At 42.2% G+C, this 19,303-nt stretch overlaps 1 protein-coding gene across 5 annotated transcripts in view; it reads left to right on the forward strand.

The window, feature by feature from the left end:
• The window catches only part of LOC131433743 (mitochondrial glutamate carrier 1-like), a 461,990-nt gene that overhangs the window by 179,330 nt on the left and 263,357 nt on the right, over positions 1-19,303 (forward strand). For all 5 annotated transcript variants that reach the window (XM_058600327.1, XM_058600328.1, XM_058600329.1 and 2 more), the window contains 2 exons: positions 6,269-6,418; positions 6,481-6,604. In XM_058600327.1, coding sequence (XP_058456310.1) covers positions 6,269-6,418; positions 6,481-6,604 — 274 coding nt within the window. The remainder of the gene's footprint in view (positions 1-6,268; positions 6,419-6,480; positions 6,605-19,303) is intronic.

A 19,303-nucleotide genomic window follows, 5' to 3' on the forward strand; every position in this document is an offset into this window, starting at 1 on the left:
CTCTGTACCTTTATTATTACCACACCCATTATAACACGGGGGTTCTCAAAATTTGAATCAAATGAACTGATAACATCAGTTCCATCATATTATGTGTTGAAGATTATGGGAAACGCAAAACCACTGATATACCATACACACAAATGTTAGCATCGTGTGCGACCCTAACCAGCATAAAATACCACACTGACATGTAAATGTAAATTATTATTTTGCTACAACTCATGCAATCTATTTTAGTTTAATATTTTGATTGGAATCTAGAAATACTTGTTAATCATAGCAACTTTGATATGTTCCAAACATATACAAATCATCGTAGGCCGCAATATCTTGACCATGGCCAACACAGTTTCAAATTTCCTAATATTACATACCATACGAGAATTTAACCTGCGCTAGTAATGTTTCAATCGTTCGCGAAGTCGATCGCGCGAAGTTACTACCCTATATTATTATTATTATTTACACTGTATGTATCATCATACCGCTGCTATGCGCGTGGCTTAAAATGCATTGGTTGCACTTTTTGTCACTATTCCGGATATGTGCATAGGTTGTTACTTTGAATCGTGGATGACATGTCGTCATCGTGGATGGGTTTCAATATATTTAATTAGTACGAGAAAACGTTCTATCGTTTCATTTGAGATTTATTTGTACTATTTAAGATACTTTGAATTTAAAATGCAAAACTAATTGTTCCGATATTTTTCTTATGTTATAGTTGGTTGCAAAATATGAACCAACAATCATTGCCGAAGCATAAGCGGTTGTCGAATATAAGAATCAGATATATGTCTGTTTTTATTTCATTTCATTCGCGCGTGCGTCAAGTGCAAAAGCTACCCAATCATATTATTGTCGATATGTGTACGTGGTTGTATCTGCTGCGTTTGCTCGTTTTATCAATATATCTATTATGTGCTTTCATTAGCACAGAAATACCCAAAAGGACGTCGATTATTAGTACGATCAGAAATTCGTATGCATTCAGTCAATTATGTACCTGACCGCTGTTATTGTAGCTATCTGCGTGCCTAACTTTTTTTTTCACTCTAGCGTCCGCCAACCTGACTGAAGTGAAGAAATAAAAACTCATATTTTCAACATGACCGCGGATATCACTGGTACCGACAATGTACAGACTGCTGGGTTCATAAACCTGCCTTGTCGTGCGTTTATTTGTCCACTGTATATATAAAATAATTAAATGCAGACTCACCTGATTATTATTATGATTTTCTTCATTTTAAATTCACTCGCGGCACAATACCTCCTCTCGAATAGTGTATTATTTTTTTTTTCAAATGTTCGTGTTTTCCGCTGTCACCACAAATGTACGCACCCGAGCGGCGAGAGGGGTATTTCTTTCAACGCACAAAATGTCATCTAATTGACGTGACGTTTTCTTTTAATCTGTAAACTTCACTTATATTTACCTCTATTTATTTTTTTTATTTTTTTCACTACATACAAAACTTTCCCTGAGGCACATAAATTTTGTGCCTGACCTAACTTCTATACTAAACTTTGCTTTTTTCCTTAATTACTTCTTTAGCACGAGTAATGGCGTCCAAGTTTGATTACGGTGTTACCCGGTCGCCCATGGAGCATTACTCTTAACAGTTGAATTAAGGAGCCTCGATAAAATCAAAAACCATCCCTTTTATACTCAAAATATAACTACCTAACCAAAAGCTATACATATATTCAAGATTTACACAAATCTGGAATTCACTGCTAACTCTTAACGGCGAAATGTTCTTTTCCGGCATATTTATGTAAGGCTGCCCTAATTAATCCATACTGGACATTCTTGGGTTGACTAACCACCACCTATAATCAATATACATATTTTCATTGCTATGGATATACGTGAATGCAATGCGATCGCGTCGCTTGTGTACATAATCAATTAACTCGCTCGCTGGTACAGTTTTTACTGACTGATGCAATATGTTAATATAGGCACCCGTGAGCACTGAAATAACTTTACTGATATACTATCTGTACTAGCTAAGGTATAATGAAATATGGTTTTTTGTAAGAACTGAAGAAGGATCCAGCGATTAAAAGTTCTGCCTACCGAGAGCAGTTCGCCAAGTCATTGGGCGACCTCGTCGGGGATTGCGGGAACGTGAAGGCTTTGTGCCAGGAAGCAACGATCGAATGTCGATACCTGGACGAGATCACAACAGTAGAGGAGCTTGGTAGTGTACTGAAGACGCAATGCGAATTGGGAGAAGAGGTTCTAAGGATCCGGTTGATGAAGGGGCACCAAGGCACACAAACAGCGATGATTCGACTATCGTTGCCTGCGGCCAGCAAATTGCTGAAGATAGGCAAGGTACGAGTTGGCTGTTCGATGGGCCCGCTGAGAGTCGCCGCCCGAGTAGTAAGGAGTGACAGCAAACGGGTTTTGAGATGCTTCCAGTCCATGGGCTTCGGACACATGTCGGCCAACTGAAAAGGCCCAGACAGATCTGAACAATGCAGAAAATGCGGAGAGAAGGACTGCTCGCAGGCGCCAAAGTACATGCTCTGCACTACGGAAGAAGGAAACGCCCACTCGACGGGTGGATACAAGTGCCCTACATATAAGAAGGCGATCGCAGGTCGACAGTAATGGAGATAATGCAGATAAACCTGAATCATTGCGACACCACACAGCAACTGTTGAGGCAGTCAACAACAGAATCAAAGTGCGACGTTGCGATTATTGCAGAGCCGTATCGCGTTCCTCTCGGTAACAACAACTGGGTGGCAGATAGTACGAGAACGACTGCTATACATGTGACTGGAAGATTTCCTATTCAGGTGGTGGTTGCAAGCACGTACGGAGGTTTCGTCATCGCCAGAATCAACGGCATCTTCGTATGCAGCTGCTATGCACCGCCAAGGAAGACAGCGGAGAAATTCGATCAGATGCTGGAGGAGTTAACCGACAAGCTGGTTGGACGCAGGCCAGTACTGATCGGTGGAGACTTCAATGCGTGGGCCGTGGAGTGGGGTAGCAGGCTCACCAATGCTAGAGGTTACAACCTGCTGGAAGCGCTAGCGAAGTTGGAGGTACAACTGTGCAACGCTGGAACCGTTAGCACATTTAGGAAAGACGGGCGGGAGTCGATCATCGACATTACCTTCTGCAGCCCATCGCTGGCGCGCAGCATGATCTGGAGAGTAAGCGAAGAGTACACCCATAGTGCTCACCAGGCGGTCTGCTACGGCGTTGGCCAACGGAACCCCACGGCCATACAGGGAAGCAGAACATGCGAACGAAAGTGGAAGACGAAGGCCTTCGACAAGGACCTCTTCGTCGAAGCACTCCGTGCGAACAGCGACACTCCAGACATGGATGCGGTAGAGCTGACAAGAGTGCTTACAAGGGCATGCGACACTACAGTGCCACGAAAATGGGAGCCAAGGTACAGACGGCGTCCTGCACATTGGTGGAAGGAGACACTCGGCACCCTCCGTGCTGTCTGCCTGAGAGCCAGAAGACGCTACCAGAGGACAAGAATCCTCCCGGATAGAGAGGAGAGGAAGTTGGCGTTCCAGGAGGCCAGAGCCGCATTTAAAAAGGAGATAATCGTGAGCAAGTCGAACTGCCACAAGGAGCTATTCAGAGAAGCCGACGCAAACCCATTAGGGTAACGCGTACCGAGTCGTGATGGCGAAGATCAAAGGTCCAGCGACGGCAGCCGAAAGATAAACTGAAGATAATCGTGGAGGGTCTCTTTCCGAAGCACGACCCAACGACGTGGCCACCAACACCGTATGGTGAGGAAGACGAAGGTAGTGCGAAAGCTCGGCAGGCCTCCAATGCCGAGTTAGAAGCAGTGGCGAAAAAACTGAAAGTGAACAAAGGTCCGGGTCCGGACGGGATCCCCAACGTGGCGTTGAAATCGACGGTCCTGGCCAACCCCGATATGTTCAGGTGGGCGATGCAGAAATGTATGGAAGAAGGCAACTTCCAGACATTTGGATGGAACGGAAAATGGTTTTACTGCCAAAGCCAGGAAAACCGCCGGGGGATCCAGCATCGTATAGACCGATATGCCTGCTGGACACACTTGGGAAGCTGTTGGAGAAGGTCATCCTTAACAGGGTGGAGCCGTTTACAAAGGAGAGAATGGACTGTCACGGCTGCAGTTCGGATTTCAGAAGGAAAAGTCGACGGTGGATGCTATCCGGACGGTCCTAGAGAGGGCCGAGAAGGCGTCCAAACAGAAGAGGAGAGGAAACCGGTACTGCGCCGTAATCACAATTGACGTCAAGAACGCGTTCAATAGCGCTAGCTGGGAGGCTATCGCCGTAGCGCTGCATAGAATGCGAGTTCCAGACTACCTGTGTCGGATCTTGAAAAGCTACTTCCATAACAGAGTCTTGGTGTACGACACTGAAGCTGGACAGAGGAGGATGAATGTGTCGGCGGGAGTTCCACAAGGCTTCATCCTCGGACCAACGCTGTGGAACGCTCTGTACAACGGAGTGCTTTCGCTGCAGCTACCTACAGGCGTCGTGCTCGTGGGTTTCGCGGACGATATCGTTTTATCAGTAACAGGCGAGACGCCGGAGGAGGTAGAAATGTTGGCGGTAGAATCGATCGGCATCATCGAAAACTGGATGAATGGATTCAAGCTGAAGATAGCCCACCACAAAACGGAGGTGCTATTGGTGAGCAACTGCAAGGCAGTGCAGCGAATGGAAATCTCCATCGAAGAACACGAAATAGCATCGAAGCGACAACTGAAGCATCTGGGTGTGATGATCGACGATCGGCTAAACTTTAACAGCCACGTCAACTACGCCTGTGAAAAGGTGGCGAAGGCGATCAACGCACTGTCAAGGATTATGCCAAACACCGGTGGTCCAAGAAGCAGCAAGAGACGACTGCTGGCGAGTGTGTTATCTTCGATACTGCGGTACGGAGTTCCAGCCTGGGGAGCTGTGCTAAAAACCAAGCGAAATCGGGCAAAGCTAAACAGTGCGTTCCGGCTCATGGCCATGCGAGTAGCGAGCGCATATAGAACGATATCGTCGGAGGCAGTTTGTGTGATTGCAGGGATGATCCCAATCTGCATCACATTGGAGGAGGATATCGAGTGCTACGTGCGGAGGACGACCAGGCAAGTGAGAACGTTAGTACGAACGGCCTCAATGGCAAAGTGGCAACAGGAATGGGATTCCACGGAGAAAGGGAGATGGACCCATCGGCTCATCCCTAATGTGTCGACCTGGGTGAACCGGAAGCATGGAGAAGTGAATTTCCACCTAACCCAGTTTTTGTCTGGTCATGGCTGCTTCAGGCAGTACCTACATCCGTTTGGCCATGCCGCTTCGCCCTTCTGCCCGGAGTGCGTGAACGTGGAGGAGACACCGGAGCACGTGGTGTTCATTTCCCCCAGATTCGAGGTGATAAAAAGATCGATGCCGGCATTAAATATAGAAAACGTTGTCGACGAGATGTGCCGCACTGAGGAGACGTGGAACGCGATCAGCAGGGCACTTACAAAAATGCTGACGGAGTTACAGAGAAAGTGGAGGAGCGACCAGCAAGCTGGAATCGCTTGAAGAATTTGCGCAATACGATAAGTGCATGAGCACGGATTAGAAGCGACCAAAAGTGCATGAGCACAGCAATAGAAGAGTGCAGGAGCACATTGCCTCCCCCCCTGAAGCAGTCGCATCAGTGGTACCAGGGGGATCGAGGCATATAGGTGTAGCAGAGTTTTTCCAATCGGTTTTCTCTGCTGAGGCAGGTTGAGAGGACAAAAAAACACACACACACACACACGGACATGCGCTCAGTTCGTCGATCTGAATCGATTGGTATATGACATTCGGCCCTCCGGGCCTCGGAAAATTTTTCTAAAGTTTGAGCGAATTCTATACCTATTTTTTATATTTATAAAAAAGGTGAAAAGTGATTTTACTCGGAAAATTTATGTAACTTTTTTTAGCAAAGTTGCTCAAAGTAAAATTTACTTCAACTTTATTGTACAACAAAATTGTTTTTGAATTACATTAAGAAAGTTAGATTTCAGATTTCAATTTAAATAAGGACCACCCTAGTAACTTTCTGCATCAAAAAGAAGCGCCATTTGATTACAAACAACTTTTGTGAAGACGCCAACTACAAAAAACTATTATTTAGCAGTGAAAATATTTTTGTTACGCTAATTTCCCGTTTTGGACCACTATGCAATGTTTACTTCCTTTGTTATCAAGTTCCTATATCATCACAATTTATCTACTCTTTTAGGTTTGATTGTTTTAAGAAGACATATAAAGCGGAAGGATACTTTGGAATGTATCGTGGCTCGGCTGTTAATATTCTTCTCATCACACCCGAAAAAGCAATCAAATTAGCTGCCAATGACTTTTTCAGATTCAATCTAACCACTACAGATGGGTAAATAGTTATTTGACTATATTTGCAAAAAGATTTTTCATTGTGGAAATTGTTCTAAACAGGAAATTGCCGATCTTTCGACAAATGTTAGCTGGAGGGCTGGCTGGTTTATGCCAAATTGTAATAACTACGCCGATGGAACTACTAAAAATTCAAATGCAAGATGCGGGACGTGTTGCTGCTCAGGTGAGACATTTTGGAATACATCTGTTAAATTGACACCGATACGTTCGTTTTATTAATAACGATCGTCAATATTGGTTCATTTTTCCTACGCATAGGCAACGTAAATTATGTTCTCGAATCTTTAAAAAAAATCACAATCGGTTCCAGGAAAAGTTGTGTAAAACTTCCATCGACAGCAATACTAGAGTAAAGAAAATTAGTGGACTTGAATAGATAATTAGAAAAACCGGCAATATCTGAAACGGTACACTCAGAGTTTGGAATGATAACAAAAATGAAAAAGTGTGCTTCGAGGGTCGACGTCTAAATCTTGTCGTTAGATTATTAGAAAATTGTCGTTAGATAATTAGAAAAACCGGCAATATCTGAAACGGTACACTCAGAGTTTGGAATGATAACAAAAATGAAAAAGTGTGCTTCGAGGGTCGACGTCTAAATCTTGTCGTTTTTTTTTTTATTTGAGCAGAGACTTATGCCAGATAAGTCAGATTGGTATAAAAAGGCGAGTGTGTAATGTTAGATACATAACCGGATTGACGTGAATACGATTAGCAATGACTATGAAATATATAACACACAACGGAAGAATAGGAAATATTAGAAATAGTTCCTTAGAATGACGCATACGCTGTCCAATATAATAAACATTTAAACTAGAGCTGCTTTTCAAAGGAATTATTTCATGAAGAATATTATTCCGTGTATCTAGTACCTAGAATCGTGATCTATACCATTATTATAATTTCGTTAATGTTTCAATTGATGCATTTTTTGTGACTATCGGATCGATCGAACGTAAATTCGGCTTTCTCCAATCGCGTGGTGAATTGTTTTATTCCGTTATCAAGGTCATTCCGTATTCTATTGTCTGCATCAGTGCGGTCGAGTGATAATTCGAATTAATAAGTTCTCAAGGCCGACTGTGAGCTTGTGTAACGCAGCACTGCGTGTGGTACCGTTAGCCAGCGCCAGCTGGGCGCTGCGTATATATTGTTTACATATACATTAGAAACAGTGATAAATAAATGTATATAGTGATAAAAAGAGAAACGTTTCATTGGACAGTGTAGTGAGAGACTGAAAAAAGTGCTTTTCCTGAAAGAGGTTTTTTGCACTCTACTGGAAGGAATATTTACCGATTGCCTCGGACCGGGTATTGGCAGCCGTTCACCGTTTTGGAGCTTAAGCTAAGTGAAACTTTATTTTCCCTGTTGTTTAATATCACTTTATTTGCACCCCGATTTTGACCGCACGGACACAGGTCCGTGATATGACAAGAAATATAGAATTGCCTGATCTTTCCCCAGATGATCGAATGGATGCTTCTGATGGCAATAAAGCTCGCATTAAAAGCTATCCCGATGGGCTTGCACTCCCGGCCGGACCGTATGCGGTTTACATCCGGACCAAAGCCAATAGTAAAAAATTGAACCTTCTAAGACTTTCAAAAGACCTGACCTCGCGATACAATACTGTACAAAAAATTGAAAAAGTACGCCCGGACAAGCTTAGGGTCTTGTTAGCCAGTGCAAAACAGGCTAATGAGATCGTTCAAAGTGAGCATTTCACGCGGGAGTATCGCGTATACGTACCAGCTCGCAAAGTCGAGATAGACGGCGTGATCACCGATCCGAGTCTGACTTGCGAGGACGTTCTTAAGTATGGGGCATGCGGTTTTAAAAACCCCCTACTCAAGAACGTTAAGATACTGGACTGCAAGCAATTGCGCTCAGTATCGACCGCTGAGGATGGGACTAAGTCCTATATCCCATCAGACTCGTATCGGGTGACTTTCGCTGGCTCAACTTCGCCTAATTAGGTCCTCCTGGACCGAGTTCGTTTACCTGTTCGCCTTTTTGTGCCGCGGGTCATGAACTGCACCAATTGCAAACAATTGGGACATACAGCATCCCATTGTTGTACTAAATCCCGGTGTATAAAGTGTGGAGGGAGTCATGCGAATAACTCTTGTAGTGGAGACAATGAAAAGTGTCTCTACTGTAAGAAGGGGCCGCATGACCTCTCTGATTGTCCCGTGTATAGATTGCGTAAGGATAAAATGAAGCGTTCACTCAAGCAACATTCCAAACGCTCATTTGCGGAAATGTTGAAATGTGCTACGCCCCCTACCGAAAATCCTTACGCTTACTTGTCAACTGACGAGAGCGAATATGATGACCCCCTCAAAGGTACATCTTCGGCTGTCTCTCATAGTTCATCAATCAGAAAGAGAAGAAATAAATCTTCTCAAAGGCTCCCTAGTAAGGGTTCGAAGATGTCCTCTGATGGGTCTCGAAAAATTACAACAACTGGTAGTGATGGCAAAAAAACCAGAGAAAAAAGCTCCAGGCCTTGAAAAAATAAATTCCGAGCAAAAATTTCCATCACTTCCTGGGACCGAAAGCCATGCAAGCTCTTTTAATCCTGAAGTCAATGTGAGCAGACCAATTCAGTTTTGAATCAAGAATAACCCCGACGTATTTAACTTGATCGACCACAGTGACCTTTGAACCAAAGAACTGCAACGGACGAGCTCCTGTGATTATCCTACGATGAGTGAAAAACACCATTGATGTTTTGCCCGGATTTACAGATAATCCAACCTGACAACACCATTGTTCAACAGATCGCAGGGCTTGTTGCATTAAATCAAAGAGAGTGTTAATGCTTATACCGGTCATCAATATATGATAATCGTCGGCAAAACCATAAGTCGGAAATCCAAGATTATTAGGTTTCCTTAACAAACCATCAGCGACTAGGTTCCATAAAAGTAGGGATAGTACACCACCTTGAGGACACTCACAGACACTCAGATTTCTAATCTCTGCTTGCCAAAGCGATGAACAAAGAAGTCGATTGCTAAGCATTGCGTGTAAGGGCCAAGAATCGTAACTACCTGAAAAAGTCTCGGGAAAAGCTGTCGGTGATGGATCTATACATCCTGGAAAGTGAGTGTTAAAAAGATAGTGAAGTACATCACCTTCTTCAGACAAGTGTTCACCATCTGAAGTTCTTAAGAAACTGACATTAAAGCCTTAGACTTCGAAAGTAACTTATTTAATCTGCTAGCCTCGTTGAGACTAGAGACATTTGTGCAGAGGCTTTTCCAACCACTTCGCTCAGACGATCGGAGAGCATTTTTGTAAGTCCTTCGAGCCGACACGAATGCCTCCGACCCATCTCTGCGTCGGTGGTTCCAAGCTCTTCTGCATAGTTTCCTTAGTCTAGCAAGTTCAGCATTCCACCAAGGAGTTCCTCTAGTAGCTCGCACAATCCGAAGTGGACAAGCCTCTTCATATGCTGCAACTATGAGTGAATTTGTCTCGTCGACAACATTTTCCAAATCAATTGGGGTTTCAATTATTTGTTGGTACCCGTAAAATCTAGTCGCCAAGCCCTCTTCATAGAGGTCCCAGTTTGTAGATTTGGGATTACGATATGTGATAATATCAAATTTAACGTTTGAATGATCAAAGAAGATGTACTTATGATCAGACAACGAAGGTTCGAGCTCATCGGAGACGAGCCAATTCACCAACTCATGCGCAATTCTATCAGAGCAGAGAGTTACGTCCAAAACCTCCTCTCTTCCAGATCTCGCAAAAGTTGGACGGTTTCCTGCATTGACTATGTGCAGGTTTGTACTGTTCACAAATTCCATCATATCAGAGCCTCTCGAATTTATATCTGTGCTGCCCCAAATGATATGGTGAGCATTTATGTTACTGCCGATTACAAGCGGTAAATCACTCTTGCAGCAGTATGATACAACCTTTTTGAAGTCATCGCTTGGCGAAGGTTGGTTATGCGGTAAATACGCCGAACAATAGACATATTTCCTGTCTATGCCATCAATAGTCATACCAACTGTGACAGCACAAATATCCCGAGTTGTGAGCTCCGATATGAGAGAAACATCGAGAGCACTATTTGCAAGTATGCATGCTCGAGGCATTTCACGTGGATTAGTCATACCGGTCTTGTTGAAGGCAAGAAAGACTGGGTTTAACAATTTTCCAACGTAGAAGTTTCCCTTTTGGATATATGGTTCTTGAACCAAAGCTATAAAAGCTTTACCTTCTTGCAGAAGTCTGGATAGATTCATAGTTGCTGTACGTTTATGCTGAAGATTGATTTGTGCCACTCTAACCATTATCAATTAGAGTAACGAACATTCCACCTCCAGCACTAACCGTACAACAACTACAAGAAACCAAATATATTGGCTTATAATCGCCTATAGCGAACCATGTAAGGATTTTTTTTAATGTTTTAATCATTTAAATCCCACGAGTTGCGAAGAAAGAAGTCATCCACTGTGCCAGAGCTTCGCTTAACACAGTAAGGGAAAACCCCAAGATATTCCGTTCACGACTGCATTGTTTAACCTCCTGCAGCCATTCAGCCATCGGCACGGAAATACACCTTGACTTAGGAGTTCCTATTTTTGTGGCCTTTTACGACATGGAACAGGAAACCAGTGGATCAATTCTTGGTAAAAAATAATTCCGCCGGATGCCACACGGCTTACCTGTTTGGTGGACTTATACCACCGGTACAGGTGAACCGTAGCGTTGTTCTTAGCCAGTTGGGATACCGCTACCGACACTACACGGCTATCTAGGCTGCTCAGAGAGGGAAGTTGACATTGATGGTCAACTTCCATGGATGGCCGAGCAGGTACCCGGCGCGAAAACTAACATCCGTCTGAACTTCTTAGTGCTAAACTCGGCAGTTCAATTTGAACCGCTAAGCAGACGTAAAGTTTCTGCTACTTACAGAAAACTTTCTGTTTTGCAACGGAGTGCAATGTCTTTTCTAAGGTGCCGAACGAAAACGTGTTTTCGACTATTTCTGGCCGATGCAGGTTTGGTCATTTAGGGGTTAGCCAAATTTTGTGCTAGGGCACATAACCGTTTTTATTATGTTTACGTTTCGTCTGTGCCTTAGCAGGGGCTAACCCCTAAAATGACCAAAGCTGCATCGGCCAGAAATAGTCGAAAACACGTTTTCGTTCGGCAAGTCAGAAAAGACATTGCACTCCGTTGCAAAACAAAAAGTATTCTGTAAGTAGCAGAAACTTTACGTCTGCTTAGCGGTTCAAATTGAACTGCCGAGTTTAGCACTAAGCAGTTCAATTTGAACTGCTCTGCATTGATGAGTCAAAGACGAAACGTAAACATAATAAAAACGGTTATGTGCCCTAGCACAAAATTTGGCTAACCCCTAAATGACCAAACCTGCATCGGCCAGAAATAGTCGAAAACACGTTTTCGTTCGGCACGCCAGAAAAGACATTGCACTCCGTTGCAAAACAAAAAGTGTTCTGTAAGTAGCAGAAACTTTACGTCTGCTTAGCGGTTCAAATTGAACTGCCGAGTTTAGCACTAAGCAGTTCAATTTGAACTGCTCTGCACTGATGAGTCAAAGACTAAACGTAAACATAATAAATTCAACTTGTTTAAAAATTTGCCTGTCTCTGCCAAAAGGCGCTTATTGAATTTATTCAATAGGCTTCTTGAGGATAATATTGTCCCACATGACTGGAGACAAGTAAGAGTTATTGCCATTCAAAAACCAGGGAAACCAGCCTCCGATCACAATTCGTATCGGCCGATTGCTATGCTTTCCTGTATCCGGAAATTGTTCGAAAAAATGATTCTGTTTCGTCTAGACAATTGGGTCGAGACTAATGGTTTACTTTCAGATACACAATTCGGCTTCCGCAGGGGCAAAGGAACGAACGATTGTCTTGCGTTGCTCTCAACAGAAATTCAAATGGCATTTGCTCGTTAAGAACAAATGGCGTCAGTTTTTCTAGACATCAAGGGGGCTTTCGATTCAGTTTCCATAAACATCCTATCTGAGAAGTTGCATCAGCATAGTCTTTCACCAATTTTGAATAACTTTTTGTGTAATCTATTGTCCGAGAAATACATGTATTTCGCGCATGGTGATTTGTCGACATTACGATTCAGTTATATGGGTCTTCCTCAGGGCTCATGCTTAAGCCCCCTTTTATACAACTTTTACGTAAACAACATTAATGAATGTATCAACACATCTTGCACGCTAAGACAACTTGCCGACGACAGCGTTGTGTCCATTGTAGGACCCAAAGCTGCCGATCTCCAAGGACCATTGCAAGATACCCTCTACAACTTGTCGACATGGGCTCATCAAATGGGTATCAAGTTCCCTACGGAGAAAACTGAGCTGGTTGTATTTTCAAGGAAGCGAGAACCAGCATAACTACAGCTTCAACTAGGGGGTAAAAACATAGCTCAGGTCTTCACATTCAAATATCTTGGGGTCTGATTCGACTCCAAAGGCACTTGCCCACCCAGGAGACCTGATCAGGCTGTACCAAACAACGATATTGTCCTTAATGGAATATGGATGCTTCTGCATCCGATCCGCCGCTATTGTCCTTAATGGAATATGGATCCAACGATATTGTCCTTAATGGAATATGGATGCTTCTGCATCCGATCCGCCGCGAACACCCATTTCATAAAACTGGAAAGAATTCAGTATCGTTGTTTGCGTATTGCCTAGGTTGCATGCAATCGACTCATACGATGAGCCTCGAAGTGCTCGCGGGCGTCTTACTGTTGAAAAATCGATTCTGGGATATCTCATATCGACTACTTATCCGATACGATATCTTGAATCCGATGGTGATTGAAAACTTCGAAAGGCTTGTCGAGCTCAATTCTCAGACCCGTTTTATGTCCTTGTATTTTGATTACATGGCTCAGAATATTAATCCTTCATCGTTTGTTTCCAACCGTGCTCATTTCCTGGATACTTCTGATTCTACTGTGTTTTTCGACACTTCCATGATAGAAGAGATTCGTGGAATTCCGGATCACGTGCGCCCTCAAGTGGCCCCAAATATTTTTTATAATAAATTTAGAACAGTCAACTGTGAAAAGGTGTTTTACACTGACGGATCAAACATCAACAGGTCCACAGGCTTCGGCATCTTCAATCAAAACATCACCGCTTCTTACAAACTCAGTGATCCGGCTTCAGTTTACGTCGCAGAATTAGCTTCTATCAAGTACACTCTCGAGATCATTGTAACCTTGCCCAAAGACCATTACTTCATTGTCACGGACAGTCTAAGCTCAATAGAAAGTATCCCACATATTTCCTGGGGAAAATATAGGAACACTTGCGAACTTTATCTGAACGGTCTTATTTAATATCGTTAGTCTGGGTCCCTTCGCATTGTTCCATTCCGGGCAATGAAAAGGCTAAGGTGGGCGCATTAGAAGGTGATATTTATGAAAGACCAATCTGCTTCAATGAACTTTTCAGTATCTCTCGCCAGAAAACTCTTGAAAGTTGGCAAACTTCATGGAGCAATGACGAACTGGGACGATGGCTACATTCTATTATTCCTATGGTATCGACGAAACCTTGGTTCAGGGGGATGAACGTGAGTCACGATTTCATTTGTGTTATGTCGCGGCTCATATCAAATCACTACACTTTCAACGCACATCTCTGGCGTGTTGGGCTCGCGGAGAGCGGTCTCTGCACCTGTGGCGACGATTATCAGGACATCGAGCATGTCGTGTGGTCGTGCGTAGGGTATCGTGACGCCAGGTCGAAGCTACTGGAATCCCTTAGGGCCCGAGGTAGACCGCCTGAGGTTCCGGTTCGAGATGTGTTGGCGAGTCGGGATAGTTTATATATGCTTCTCATATACCAGTACCTTAAACACATTGATATACAAGTGTAATGTGTTATTCCTCGCTCAGAATGTATAAACTCCACCTACAGGTTCGACGCTAACATCCGCCCGATTCTCTCGATCCCCGTCCCTGTCCACCATCTTCATTATAACTCACAAGATCTTTTTTTGTCACTAACTTTTTCGTTCCCCATTCCCTGTCTCTTCAGCATCTCGATGGCAACTAATTAGATCTCTATCGTTTTCAGATAATTTGGTCCCACATCTCCTTTTTACCACGTTTTCCACAATATTTACTTCTCTTTCTTTCTCTTCGGCAATATCATCATCACCGCCCACGAAAGACCGCTCCAGTCGATGATCACCATGCGGGCCACCCGCAGGGCCTTCGTAGCCTGGGGGTGTTTCCCGCAGACCCACACTTACCAACGCCATCTGGAAGACTCATGCAACACTCAATTCATCGACCACTGCCGATCGCCTGCTGAAGGCTGGATCTACGAGAACCCTAGATGACATAGTCTAATTATACTATTCTAGTTTTAAGTTAGTCGTTAATGAAGATTATAAAATATCCTTGGCATCTTTGAGCTTAAGCAGTGTGCCTAAAATTATATTACATCATTGGATAAAAAGAAGGAAAATTAAAAAAAAGGCGGGTGGGTAATGTCAGAGACATAACTGGATGTCGTGAATACGAAAACAACTGACATGTTCCTTAACACTTCCGAATATCAATTGTATGAATTATGCGAGCACTCCCCTTTTCACATTTTTCGCAAAAACAAAGAAAGTTTCACTTGATCTCGATTTTTGTGAATTTAACACAGCGAAAAGTGCACAAATCTAACCAAACTATTCTTGATTTGCACTATACCTTCGATTTGCGAACAACAAATCCTAATAGTTCTTTAGAAAACTTTTAGAGCCATTAGAACGGCTGATATTGTTTAATGCTCCCCGCCGTTGTTTTTTTTTCCCAATGCTAATGACTGACAGCTGTGACGTAATCGCTCTTGTCGAAAGCGAAACTAGTTGTGCAGACGACACAAAACACATCTGCTCGCAGTGGCGATAGAATCCAAACTTTTGTTAAGAGATTTCCTTTTATGTGATTTCGTTTGTAGCTTTTTCAGAAAAAGGCGGTCCTAACGGCTATAAAAATAGCAGCATACAGAATTTTAATGTCGATTATTTCATTTCGGATTTGCATAATTTATTGAAAGAAACTATCAATATGCTGTAGGGATTTGTTTCTAGCATTCAGAAGGACCAAATTGTGGAACTCACTGCGATATTCACCACTTTTCGGAACATTTTTCTCGGACGATTTGTTGTACAGCAGCAGATATTTTGTTCTCTTCCTTAGAACGCGTTCTGATTGGCTGGTGTTGACATGGGTCAAATGAGACAGGTTTTTCAATAGTGTACTATTGAAATACTTCAATGCTTTTGCTATACACGTTTAAAATGAAAAATTTCGATTCTATTGGTAGTTAGATTATATAAATCCTTTCACAGATCACTGAGCTATGAGCTCTAAAAATACGAGAAAGCAAACGCGCCTTATGAATTATCCTCTTTGATACTCGTTTATACCAAATGCAATTTCATCACTCAGCAGAGACAAAACTGTTATGCTGATAAAAATACCAATACTAAACAGCAACTCCTACGAGCTATTTGGCATCACTGGGAGTACGACGCGATGTCTAAGTTTATTTATTTATTTTCGTCAAGCAAATGTATACTACATATAAATGGTTTACAATGTTTACTTAGATACTACGCATTATTTCTACTACTAAGCTGGAATTTCATTTCATTTTTGGACATACCAAGGTCAAGATGTTCGCAATATTGATTGTAGTGGCGCAGTATTCGATTGATTGGGCTATATTTTGCATAATTTTTTGTAGTGTTTCTTTCTAAACATAATTTCCTGGTTCGTAATTGACGGCTAGGTGTATAAAAATTTACTTGCGATAATAAAGAAGGTGATTGAATGCGTTGAAAAATAATGTCGCTGATAAAATAAAGCATTGCAAGGTCGCGGCGTTCTTTAAGTGTTTGAATATTGATGAGCATGCAGCGTGCTTCATATGATAGTAGAGGAAATGCTGTCCAGTTTAATTTACGAAGTGCATATAAAAGAAATTGTTTTTGAATAGATTCGATGCGTTCTTCGTGAATAATATTGAATGGATTCCATACTGGGCTGCAATATTCCAAAATAGGTCTGACATATGTAGTGTATAATAATTTAATTGTGTATGGGTCCTGAAAGTTATGACTGAAGCGTTTAATAAAGCCTAGCATGCTATTAGCTTTATTGATTATGGTATTGTAGTGTTCCACAAAAGTGAGCTTGGAGTCTAAGATTACGCCTAAATCTCTTACAATTTTACATTTTTCTACAAGTTGATTTCCTAGATGTATGTTTGTAGATATAGTTTCATTTTTCCTACTGAAAGTTATTGAGTTACATTTTTTTACATTGAGTTGGAGTAGACTTTTGCAGCACCAAATGTGGAATAGATTGATTTCGTTCTGGAATATTACAGCGTCGTTGATATTTTTAATTTCCATGAAGAGTTTCATGTCGTCTGCATATATAAGCACTTTCAGATTTTTGAGTATGAAGGAAATGTCGTTTATATGTAAAATGAAAAGGAGAGGCCCTAAGTGAGAACCCTGAGGTACGCCAGAAGTTACATTAATTGGTTCAGACAGAATGTTTTGGAAGCGGACTACCTGTAAACGATTCGTTAAGTATGATTTGAGCCATTCCAGAAGGCTATGTTCTATGCCATATTTTTGTAGTTTGTGTAGAAGTAATGGTATGTCAATACGGTCGAAGGCTTTGCTAAAGTCAGTGTAAAGAGTTTCTACGTAGTTGCCGGCGTCCATTGCATTCAGTGTGAATGTCATAATTGCTAAGATTTTTTAAAAAATATTGGTGGTATACTGTCAGGTCCAGGCTATTTTGAGGCGTCTAAGTTTTTCAGTGCTGTCGAAATGTCATGTTCTGATAGATAGTTTACAGAGATGGAGTTAGAAAATGCAGGTATGAAAGAGAAGTATTCACGGTCACGGTCAGTTTCTGAATAAGATGTATATACTACTTGGAAAAAATTTGCAAAGTGATTGCAGATTTCTGTACTATTTTGCCCTACATGTTCGTCGAGATGCATTTGAGATGGAAAATTGTTGCTTTTTAGTTTAGTTTTGGTGTAGGTAAAAAAGTTCTTAGGGCAAGTCTTTATTTCGTTTTCAATTTTGCGGTTGTATTCTTCGTGTGCTGTGTTAATGGCTATTTTGATTGGATTGCATAGATTTAAGTAATAACTCCATTGACACTCACACCGAGGAATACTCAACGTTTTCGGAAGTGGGATACTTCGTTCCCCTCGCACCAGCAAAGCTTGCAACCAACTTATCCGCAGATTCGTTGGTCAAACCAGTCCACACTCGTTTAGAATTTTCACAGAACCAGCTCGATTTCTTAAAAGCACAGCCAGTACACAATAGCATCTCGATCAATCCGTCCGAGCAACCTGTACCATTTGAACAATCATACTCGACAGTCACATCGCTCAAATCGAACAATCGGACCAAATCAAACCCTGATTTGATAATGTTTTACCAAAACGTAGGGGGGATTAATAGCTCTCTTATCGACTATAAACTTGCTTGCTCTGATTGTGTTTACGATCTATATATATTCACTGAAACATGGCTCAATGACCAAACATTATCGAAACAGATTTTTGGTAATGTGTATACAGTTTTCCGACAGGATAGAAACTCACACAACAGCGTTAAAAAAACTGGAGGTGGAGTCCTAGTCGCCTGCCGGTCAGAATTCAAATCACGCCAGCTATTTATACCGAACTGCAACTGTGTTGAGCAAATTTGGGTTGCTATCAGTTTCAAGAATTACACACTTTACCTCTGCGTGCTGTACTTGCCGCCTGATCGTGTCAATGATTCTGTTCTAATCGATCAACACTTAAAGTCTCTCTCGTTTATAACGGCACAAGTATCCTTGAACGATAGGATTTTTGTGATCGGTGATTTCAACATTCCTCGTATCAAGTGGACCCGCTATTCCTCTAGATATTTGTACCCTGATTCTACAAGCTCGTCGTTATCTTCTACAGCTTTAAAATTATTGGATGACTACAACACAGCCGGTTTAGTCCAATTAAATGACGTTTATAATAGCAATGGACGCCTGCTGGATCTTTGCTTCGTCTGTCAAGAACTTTCTGCCTCGATTACACTAACGGAAGCTCCAGCAACACTTGTTAAAATGTGTAAGCATCACCCACCGCTTCGAATATATATCCGTGACCAACCACCTATCAGATTCAAGAACATCGCTGAATCAACATACTACAACTTTAAAAAAGGAGACTACACTGCTATGAGTAATTTTTTCTCATCTTTAGATTGGAACTCTATATTATCCAATGAATGCAACTCAGCTGCAGTAACTTGGACTCATGTTGTGTTATACGCCATGGATCAGTTCGTACCAAAAAAGACACCTCGTAAAGCAATCCACCCACCATGGTCTAATTCCACCTTGAAAAAATATAAAAGTGCTAAGCGATCTGCCTTGAAGAAGTTGTCCAAATATCCTTCGCTACATCTCAGATTGCACTATTCGCGTTTAAACTACCGTTATAAACGTCTAAATAAGACTCTCTACCATAACTACCAACAGCGGATCCAGAGAAGTCTTAGAACGAACCCGAAAAGCTTCTGGAGTTACGTCAACGAACAACGTAAAGAAACGGACTTTCCAACTCAAATGTCACTTGATGGAGTTCAAGCATCAACATCTCCTGAAATCTGTGATCTGTTTCGTAAGCATTTTAGCAGTGTTTTTTCGGACGAAATTTTAACTGATGATCAAATTCATGAAGCGACCGGTAACGTTCCTCTGCGTACTCCCTTCGGCTCTCATCCAATTATTACGACCA

The sequence above is a fragment of the Malaya genurostris genome, chromosome 3, assembly GCF_030247185.1.
Source record: "Malaya genurostris strain Urasoe2022 chromosome 3, Malgen_1.1, whole genome shotgun sequence".
In the NCBI taxonomy this organism is placed as follows: Eukaryota; Metazoa; Arthropoda; class Insecta; order Diptera; family Culicidae; genus Malaya; species Malaya genurostris.